We start from the raw sequence: 10,750 nt of genomic DNA, 5'->3' as shown, positions 1-10,750 counted from the left end.
TGCTGTGTGGGGGGAGGGGCTGTATGAGGGGGAGGGGCTGTGTGAGGGGGAGGGGCTGTGTGAGGGGGAGGGGCTGTGTGAGGGGGAGGTGCTGTGTGGGGGAGGGGCTGTATGAGGGGGTGGTGCTGTGTGAGGGGGAGGGGCTGTGTGAGGGGGAGGTGCTGTGTGGGGGAGGGGCTTTATGAGGGGGAGGGGCTGTGTGAGGGGGAGGGGCTGTGTGAGGGGGAGGTGCTGAGGGCGGGCACAGCGTGGAGCTGGGCAGGGCCGTGCTGTGGTGTCTACACGTGGACCCTGTGTGGAGCTGCTCCTGTCTGGGAGCCGAGTGAGGACCAGGGCAGCGGCGGGGGAGCCGGAAGCTGAGCGTGTGCGGGCCCAGGTCCAGGCTCAGGCCCAACGGTACCATGGCGCCGGTAAGGCCGCGGGCCGGGCGGGCGGGCGGGGATGTGGGGTCGCCCGGGCCTGTGTGTGGGGCGGCCGCGGCACCGACCGTCACGTGTGTGTGGGTGTGGGGGTCCTGTGCCTGTGTGCGGGGTGGGCCTATGTCCCGGGTGGACATGTACCGGGCCGGGATTTGGATGTGTGTGGGGTGTGTGGGGGTGTGGGGTGTGTGTGTGGGGGGGGGGGGGGGGGTGTGTGTGTGGGGGTCTGTGTGTGTGTGGGGGTGTGTGTGTGTGGGGGAGTGTGTGTGTGGGGGTGTGTGTGGGGGGGGTCTGTGTGGGTGTGTGTGGGGTGTGTGTGTGTGGGGGGGGGTGTGTGTGTGGGGGGGGTCTGTGGGTGTGTGTGTGTGGGGGTGTGTGTGGGGGGGGTCTGTGTGGGGGGGGTCTGTGTGGGGGTGTGTGTGTGGGGGTGTGTTTTGGGGGGTCTGTGTGTGTGTGGGGGGGGGGTCTGTGTGTGTGTGGGGGTCTGTGTGTGTGGGGGGGGTCTGTGTGGGGTGGGTCTGTGTGTTGGGGTGTATGTGTGTGTGTGTGTATGTGTGGGGGGGGGGTCTGTGTGTGGGGTGTGTGTGTGTGGGGGGGTCTGTGTGTGGGGTGTGTGTGTGTGTGTGTGGGGGTGTGTCTGTGTCTGGGGGGGTCTGTGTCCCGGGTGGACATGTCACTGGGCCACTGTGCTGCTGATCCCCGGCTGGGTGCGGGCCCTGCAGCCTCCCACCCTGTCGCTCACACACACACACACAGCCTGCCCCCCTAATTTGAGGAAGGACATCCTTGCTATTGAGGCAGTGCAACGTAGGTTCATGAGGTTAATCCCCGGGATGACGGGACTATCATGAGGAAAGATTGGAAAGATTGGGCTTGTATTCGCTGGAGTTTAGAAGGATGAGAGGGAATCTTATAGAGACGTGTAAAATTATAAAAGGACTGGACAAGCTAGATGCAGGAAAGATGTTCCCAATGTTGGGGGAGTCCAGAACCAGGGGCCATAGTCTAAGAATAAAGGGGAGGCCATTTAAAACTGAGATGAGAAGGAACTTTTTCACCCAGAGAGTTGTGAATTTGGAATTCTCTGCCACAGAGGGCAGTGGAGGCCAATTCACTGGATGAATTTAAAAGAGAGTTAGATAGAGTTCTAGGGGCTAGTGGAATCAAGGGATATGGGGAGAAGGCAGGCACGGGTTACTGATTGTGGATGATCAGCCATGATCACAATGAATGGAGGTGCTGGCTCTAAGGGCCAAATGGCCTCCTCCTGCACCTATTTTCTATGCTTCTATGTGCAAAGCATTTGTCACAAATATCCAAAAGCACCCATAAAGACAAATGGATTTGACTTAATGGTTGTTGTCGAGCTGTGTTATCGTGGTGAACAAAGTTGAGAATTAAATATTTCTTGGTCTTTGACCTCTTAAAAACAATCAAAATGGGAAATGCAGAAAGGACTGTGACATTTAAAGGTGATGCAAGGCAGTAACAAGGAATGATCTAGTCATATAAGTAATAAACGCTACTCAATAATATAATTTCCAGTTGTAGCTGGGTCTTGACTTTATGCTTGATTTCCATAACCTTTAGATTTCCCATTAGTGCAAACTGAATGCCACAGCCTCCCAAATTCAAAAGAATAAACTCCTTCATCTGGTCCTTTCTCATACTCTGCTTGGCTAAATTGTCCACAGCAAAAATATTTGCTGATCTATGATGTTGATGGAGTGAATTTACTAGAATATCGGTTTGCATGTCTCGTGTTTTTAATCCTAATATTTGTCATCAATTTGCAGAGAAAAAATACAAAGAGAGTTCCAAATTTTCGCAGGCTGTTAAAGACAAGCAATGTCAAGCTTGCAAATAAATTGAAGAATAAACAGTATAAGCAGCAAAATGTGGCAAAGAAAAACAGGAAAGAACAGAAACAACTTCGACAAGCTGCACGGGATATCTCAGCTAAAGTACCAAAACCATTGGACCAGCCAAAAAGAAAACGACCAGGCAAGTTACTCCTACTTAATCCTACTATCAACGTTTGTTAATCCTACTTTAACTTCTGAAGTCTGAAGAAGGGTCTCCAAGAGAACGCCACCTATTTCTTTTCACCAGAGATGCTGACTGACCTGTTGAGTTACTCCAGTTTTTTGTGTCTCTTTGACTTCTTAAGAGTTAGGTAGCAAGTAGTTAAAGACTGGGTTGTGGTATAATAGTGATTGTTCGATTTCATCTTCATCAGATTACAGTATTTTTAGAATGATTTAAAATATTTTATCTATGAATCAAGCTTGTATTTATTAAAAATATATCTTCATGTGGAATAACCTTTACCTTTGATACTGACAAAGACATACAGGTTTGTAGGTTAATTGGCTTGGTGAATGTAAAAATTGTCCCTAGTGGGTGTGGGATAGTGTTAATGTGCGGGGATCGCTGGTCGGCACGGACCGGGTGGGCCGAAAGGGCCTGTTTCCGCGCTGTATCTCTAAAACTAAATTAAGTCGTTACTGAAGGATGTTAATTTTTAATAATTTTACTTGTGCTCTCGTTTGTTATAATCTAGCTGCTCATCTAAATGTTAGTCATAACATCACTATATTTTGGTATAGTTATAAATAGTTTTCATATTTCATTAAATAAATGAGAAGGATCTTTACTATAAGTTAAGTTTCATAAAATTGTATTCATGGAAAGAAAACAACGAGCAGCACTTTGAATTTTATTTTAAGATATTGAACAGAGTACAGCAGCTTTATAGGATAATGAAAATTGAAATAATATAATAGCGAAGTTAATGAAAAGAGGTCAGGTGATTGTGTTTCCGTAGGTATAAGAAAAATTACAGGCGATTCCTGTCATTGTATTAGAAAATAGGTGCAGGAGGAGGCCATTTGGCCCTTCGACCCAACGCCGCCATTCATTGTGATCATGGCTGATTAATCTTATTCTTAGAAAACAGGCCGCATTGTGATTTTCCCTACTGCAAAGTCACATCGTCTGGGCATGCGTCAAGAAATGCGAATTTGGAATTAAAAAAAAAAAATTTATGCATTTTATTTGTGACACCAAATTTCTTGAGAGCTGATTTTATTCTGTATTTCTTTTTGGATACAGATTTGCAAACTCCTTAAGAGCAAATTTGAATAACCCAAACGGCCATAATTTAATTGGCCCTGACTTTGCAGTTGGTAGCATATTGACAACACTTGCTACTTAACAGTGTGCACACTATCAACGTTTGTAAGCTTAGTTAATGCTACACTATGGTGCCCCGACAAAGGAGCTAAGGAGCAAGAAAAGTGATGAAGTGACTCTTTCTTGATCAATTTGAAGCAGTAGGAGTGATACAGTGTGGAAACGAGCCCTTGACATCCCAACTTGCCCGCACTGACCAACATGCCTCATCTACACTAGTCCCACCTGCCTGTGTTTGGACCAGATCCCTCTATCCATGTACCTGTCCAAATGTTTCTTAAACGTTGTAAAAGTACTTGCCTCAACCACTTTGCGCGACAGCTTGTTCCACGCACTCACCACCCTTTGTGTGAAAATGTTGCCTCTCAGGTTCCTATTAAATCTTTCCCCCATCACCTTAATCCTATGTCCTCTGGTAATGTGTTGGATGTGGAGGCTGGCAGGGTGAAAGGTGAGGAGCGGGGGAATTCTATCCTAGTTCTGTCTAAGGAGATGGGCAGTAAGAGCTAAACTACAGGGCACAGAGGAGACAACATCATTCTAACTTCAGATAGTCCCTGCTTTCCCTCTTTCCCCTCACCCTTCCCAGTTCTCCCACCAGTCTTCCTGTCTCCGACTACATTCTATCTTTGTCCCACTCCCTCCCCTGACATCAGACTGAAGAAGCGTCTCGACCAGAAACCTCACCCATTCCTTCTCTCCTGAGACGCTGCCTGACCCGTTGAGTTACTCCAGCTACTGTGCCTACCTTCGGGCACAGAGGAGACACAGATGAGGGCTCCACCTGCAACAGAATGGGGGAAGCCATGTTTACTGAAGAGAGAGGACATCTCAGATGCCTGAGTTGAAAGCCTCATCTTGGGAGCAGATGCAATGGAGACAGGGACATTTAGAGGAAGGCACGGTATTCTTACAAGAGGCAGGGTGGGAGGAGGTGCAGTTAAGGCAACTGGGAGTGAGTGGATTTAGAGTAAACTCCAGTACTGAGAAACAGTAACTGCTGATGCTGGTTTAGGAAAAAAGACACAAAATGTTGGAGTAATTCAGTGGATGAGGCAGCATTCTGGAGAACATGGATATGTGATGTTTTGGACCTTCTTCAGACTGATTGTGAGTGGGGGGGGGGGGGGGGGGGGTGATGGTGGAAAGAAAGCTGGAAGAGAGGAGGGCCAGGACAAAGCCTGGCAAATAAAAGGAGTGGGAGGGGGTGTTTATATAATGCCAGAGGATAAATGCCAGCGATGCGAATGGTTGGATAGCAGATTACTGGAATTCTGCTTTGTGTTGTTAATAACCTGTTCACATGTGCCTCCACTAGAACCCCCCCGCCCCAGCATGTCTAATAAGTATAAGATGGAGTAAATTCAGGTGCTTTCCACACTGCGTGAGTTTAATGTAGCATCTGCAATGGAGAAACCATGGTACAGAACGTGTGGAGCACAGAGAAATATCATGGCAGCTGTTGGATTTCTGTTTAACTGCTTCTCTGCAATAATTTGCAAGGTGCTGCCAGGTTTCCTCAGAATAAAAGGGTTCAGAAAAGATTTACGAGGATGTTGCCAGGACTAGAGGATGTGAGCTATAGGGAGAGGTTGAGTAGGCTGGGTCTCTATTCCATGGAGCGCAGGAGGATGAGGGGAGATCTTATCGAGGTGTACAAAATCATGAGAGGAATAGATCGGGTAGATGCACAAAGTCTTTTACCTAGAGTAGGGGAATCGAGGACCAGAGGACATAGACAATAGGTTCAGGAGGAGGCCATTCGGCCCTTTGAGCCAGCACCGCCATTCAATGTGATCATGGCTGATCATTCTCAATCAGTACCCCGTTCCTGCCTTCTCCCCATACCCCCTGACTCCGCTATCCTTGAGAGCTCTATCTAGCTCTCTCTTGAATGCATTCAGAGAATTGGCCTCCACTGCCTTCTGAGGCAGAGAATTCCACAGATTCACAACTCTCTGACTGAAAAAGTTTTTCCTCATCTCCGTTCTAAATGGCCTACCCCTTATTCTTAAACTGTGGCCCCTTGTTCTGGACTCCCCCAACATTGGGAACATGTTTCCTGCCTCTAACGTGTCCAATAATCTTATACGTTTCGATAAGATCTCCTCTCATCCTTCTAAATTCCAGTGTATACAAGCCTAGTCGCTCCAGTCTTTCAACATATGATAGTCCCGCCATTCCGGGAATTAACCTAGTAAAGCTACGCTGCAAACCCTCAATAGCAAGAATATCCTTCCTCAAATTTGGAGACCAAAACTGCACACAGTACTCCAGGTGCGGCCTCACTAGGGCCCTGTACAACTGCAGAAGGACCTCTTTGCTCCTATACTCAACTCCTCTTGTTATGAAGGCCAACATTCCATTGGCTTTCTTCACTGCCTGCTGTACCTGCATGCTTCCTTTCAATGACTGATGCACTAGGACACCCAGATCTCGTTGTACGTCCCCGTTCCTAACTTGACACCATTCAGATAATACTCTGCCTTCCTATTCTTACCACCAAAGTGGATAACCTCACACTTATCCACATTAAACTGCATCTGCCATGCATCCGCCCACTCACACAACCTGTCCAAGTCACCCTGCAACCTCATAGCATCTTCCTCACAGGTCACACTACCACCCAGCTTTGTATCATCTGCAAATTTGTTAATGGTACTTTTAATCCCTTCATCCAAGTCATAGGTTCAAGGTGAAGGGGAAAAGATTTAATAGGAATCTGAGGGGTAACTTTTTCACACGATGGTGGGTGTATGGAACAAACTGCCAGAGGAGGTAGTTGAGGCTGGGACTATCCCATCGTTTAAGAAAATTTGACAGGTACATGGATAGGGCAGGTTTGGAGGGTTATGGACCAAGCGCAGGCAAGGGGGACTAGGGTAGCTGGGACATTGTTGGCCGGTGTGGGCGAGTTGGGCCATACTGTATCACTCTTATGACTCCAAAAGATCTTGCAGTGCAGATTATTAACCGGCTATATTGTTCATATACATGAATAGATGAAGAAGACGAAATGGATGAGGAGCTTCTTCCTCTAGATATGCTGGATGATGATGACCTGGAATATATGCAAAGTATGGGTCGAAGTACATTATTTCTCACCAGGAATCTTACTTCAAGGTATTATTTTTTTTACTGTATTGTTCCGTTTCTCATGTCATCCTGTTGTTTCACTATATTTCAAGACAATGTTGTGAGCTCCATATACATAATTTATTTTTCATTAAACTCCATGAAAGCATTGTGTAGTTCATTTTGCTAATAATTAGTTAATCTTCACAATTTAAAAGAGCTATTGTTTTAGTTCTTGCAGACTTATTTCTTAGTTTAGAATGTGAGTCTTAAAAGTTTGGAAGTAGAGGGTTTTGAAATATTTCAGTAAAGACTGATGTAATGTTTTTTAAACCCATACTAACTAAAAGTTGAGTATAGGAGCAAAGAAGTCCTTCTGCAGTTGTACAGGGCCCTAGTGAGACCGCACCTGGAGTACTGTGTGCAGTTTTGGTCTTCAAATTTGAGGAAGGATATTCTTGCCATTGAGGGCGCGCAGTGTAGATTTACTAGGTTAATTCCCGGAATGGCGGGACTGTTATATGTCGATAGACTGGAGCGACTAGGCTTGTATACACTGGAATTTAGAAGGTTGAGAGGGGATCTTATCGAAACATATAAGATTATTAAGGGGTTGGACACATTAGAGGCAGGAAACATGTTCCCAAATTTGGGGGAGTCCAGAACCAGGGGCCACAGTTTAAGAATAAGGGGTAGGCCATTTAGAACGGAGATGAGGAAAAACTTTTTCAGTCAGAGAGTTGTGAATCTGTGGAATTCTCTGCCTCAGAAGGCAGTGGAGGCCAATTCTCTGAATGCATTCAAGAGAGAGCTAGATAGAGCTCTTAAAGATAGCGGAGTCAGGGGGTATGGGGAGAAGGCAGGAACAGGGTACTGATTGAGAATGATCAGTCATGATCACATTGAATGGTGGTGCATCCTCGAGGGGCCGAATGGCCTACTCCTGCACCTATTGTCTATTGTCTAAAAGTGGATACAAAATGCTGTAGCAATTCTGGGTCAGACATCACCTTGGGAGAACATGAACAGGTGGCATTTCGTGTTGAGAGCTTCTACAGATTATTATTCAGACTAAAAATGGCCTGTGGTCAATTGGTTTTTCACTTTCTCGCAGAGTATGATTGAAAATAGCAAGCATTTCTAGTTTTCTAATAAAGTTAAAGTCATTGAATAATGTAAGATTGAAGGCAGTCATTTGATCAACAATCCTAGTCACTGTGTTGGGTCTTTGGGAGAGTTATTCTATTAGCTTCACGAGAGTTTTACTGTACCCTCTCCTTTCCCATAGTACTCCTTCAAATATATCTCCAATTCTCCTTTTGAACATTGATATTGAAGGAGTATCCATCAACCGTCTACTCAGTGATCATAACAACTTGTTAATCCGTGAGGTTTTGAGATACAGCGAGGAAACAGGCCCTTCAGCCCACTGAGTCCACTCCAACTGTCAGTTACAGTTCGCACTAATCATAATCATAATCATGTAGGAAAATAACTGCAGATGCTGGTGCAAATCAAAGGTATGACAAAATGCTGGAGTAACTCAGCGGGTCTGGCAGCATCTCAGGAGAGAAGGAATGTTAGACTGAAGAAGGGTCTCGATCCGAAACGTCACCCATTCCTTCTCTCCTGAGATGCTGCCTGACCTGCTGAGTTAATCCAGCATTTTGTGATACCATAATCATAATCATACTTTATTAGCCAAGTATGTTTTGCAACATACGAGGAATGTCATTTGCCGTACAGTCATACCAATAAAAAGCAACAGAACACACAAAATACATTTTAACATGAACATCCACCACAGTGACTCCTCCTCATTCCTCACTGTGATGGAAGGCGAAAATAAATGTCAATCTCTCCCTTCTTTGTCTCGAGCCTTCCGTTGATGGGGTGATCTTATTCCTGTAGCCGGTGGTCGGGTCCTCGCGTCGGGGCAATCAAGCTCCCCTGCGCCAGGCGATCAGACCCCGGGTCAGGGCTCGTCGAACCTTCTGTGTTCTTTGGAGCTTCCCGACATCGGTCTCTATGCGAGACTGCGAGCTCTCTGTTATCCAAATTTTTCTTCCACTCCCGACACATTAGTGGTTATTTTACAGAGGCCAATTAGCCTGCCAGCGTTCGTTAGATGTGAGAGGGAACTGGAGCATTTGGAGAAAACAAACGTGGTCACGGAGAACGTACAAACTCCACACAGACAGCACCCGAGATCGGGATCAAACCCATGCCTCTAAAGTTTGAGGCAGCAGCTCTGCCAGTTGTGCCATGATGGTTTCTCTCTGAATAAAGCCAAGCAGCCTTTATTTTGTTTTAGACAAATTATTATCAAGAATTACAGAGGGATTTTGATCGGGTGGGCAAGTGGGTCGAGGTGTAATTCAGATAGGTGTCTCGCCTCTTACAAAGACGCTATCCCCTAGGCTCAATGTCTCCATTCCCTCGACATCTGCTCCCAAGATGAGGCTTTCTATTCCAGGACATCTGTGATGTGTTCTTTCTTTAATAAACGAGGTTTCCCCCCTGCTGTCAGAAGATTGCTCACCCGCGCAACCACAGTGTATCCTCACCCTCCAGATGGAGCAGTTCTCCTTATCCTTGCCTTTCACCCCAGTGGTTTCTGCATCAATACATTCTCCCAACATTTCCACTGCCTTCAATGTGGGCTCACCACCAGCTGCAGCTTCTCACCCTCTGCCCCTTTCTGTCTTCTGCAACTCCTTGGTTCACTCATCCCTACCCCCATACAAACCACCTCCCCAGGTACCTCCACCGGTACTGTAGCGGCAACTTAGTCCTTCCCAATGAAGTCCTTAAGCTTACCCTTGACAAAGGAGGGGAGAGATGGTTCTTGACACAAATAACAACAACAGAGAGATCTTCACGAAGTTATAGTCGAATTGGTTGTTTATTGAAGTAATAATACAAAACAGATTAGTAGATCTCCCGTCGTTAACTTGTTTGTTTGACTTGTTTGGTACGAACTTAGTATCTCATCATCACTCTTTCGTATCCTGTTACTGGCTTGCTAAAACCCTATTATCTTAGCAAGCTCCTGGTGTTACTTGTATGGTCTGCCAAGTCCCTTTGTTCAGCAGACTCTTCGTTGTTACTTGTAAGGCCTGCTGAACCCCATGTCAGCAGGCTCCTGGTGTCACATTGAAGCATTGCGTCAGTGCTGGGCAAACTGCGGCAACTGAGGAAACACAATCTGCCACAGGCAATGATGGTCCAATTCTATACTGCTATCATTGAGTCCGTCCTCACCTTCCCCCCACTGACGAACTGTACACTGCAAGGGCCAGGAAGCGAGCGGGCAAGATCATCTCTGACCCCTCTCACCCTGGCCACAAACTCTTTGAAGCACTTCCCTCTGGAAGGCGACTCCGGACTGTCAAAGCAGCCACAGCCACACATAAAAACAGCTTTTTTTTCCATGAGTAGTAGTTCTACTCAACAACCAAAGTCTGTAGTCTCTTTTTTGCTCTGGTTTATTTTCACCATTTTATGTTTAGACCGTAATGTTGTATCCTTATTGTTTTGATGTATTTATTGTTTTGATGTGTTTATGCTTTATTCTTAATTGTTAACTGTACTTTGTGTTGTCATTTGTGAGCGGAGCACCAAGGCACATTCCTTGTATGTGCACATACTTGGCCAATAGTCTGAAGAAGGGTCTCGACCCGAAACGTCACCCATTCCTTCTCTCCCGAGATGCTGCCTGACCTGCTGAGTTACTCCAGCATTTTGTGAATAAATCGATTTGTACCAGCATCTGCAGTTATTTTCTTATAAAACTTATTCATTCATTCATTCATTCATTCATTATACTCATAATTCTGTCCCCGCCCATGGCTCCTCCCAGTCCATATACATAAGACTAGTATTATCTCGCGACAACCCCCTGGTGTCCAAAAATAATACAACAGGATACCAAGAATATAATAATATGCCAAGATAGCTAATAAACACAAAATGGCTCCCACTTTCTCCTGCAGGTGCAGGAAGGTACCTTCCCCTGCAGGTGCAGATGCAACACTGCCCCTTACCTCCTCCCTCGCATC

The 10,750-nt window shown here is 46.0% G+C and overlaps 1 protein-coding gene across 1 annotated transcript in view; it reads left to right on the top strand.

Annotated features, from left to right (window-relative positions):
• The first annotated feature begins 254 nt into the window (after positions 1 to 254).
• noc3l (NOC3-like DNA replication regulator) overlaps positions 255 to 10,750 on the top strand; it is a 72,336-nt gene continuing 61,840 nt past the window's right edge. The window contains exons 1-3 of the mRNA XM_078412890.1: positions 255 to 410; positions 2,216 to 2,423; positions 6,617 to 6,737. Coding sequence (XP_078269016.1) covers positions 402 to 410; positions 2,216 to 2,423; positions 6,617 to 6,737 — 338 coding nt within the window. The 5' untranslated portion in view covers positions 255 to 401. The remainder of the gene's footprint in view (positions 411 to 2,215; positions 2,424 to 6,616; positions 6,738 to 10,750) is intronic.

This window comes from Rhinoraja longicauda, chromosome 16, assembly GCF_053455715.1.
Source record: "Rhinoraja longicauda isolate Sanriku21f chromosome 16, sRhiLon1.1, whole genome shotgun sequence".
Classification (NCBI taxonomy): Eukaryota; Metazoa; Chordata; class Chondrichthyes; order Rajiformes; family Arhynchobatidae; genus Rhinoraja; species Rhinoraja longicauda.
The sequence above is the reverse complement of the archived record's forward strand: the minus strand, read 5'-3'. Positions and strand labels throughout refer to the sequence as shown.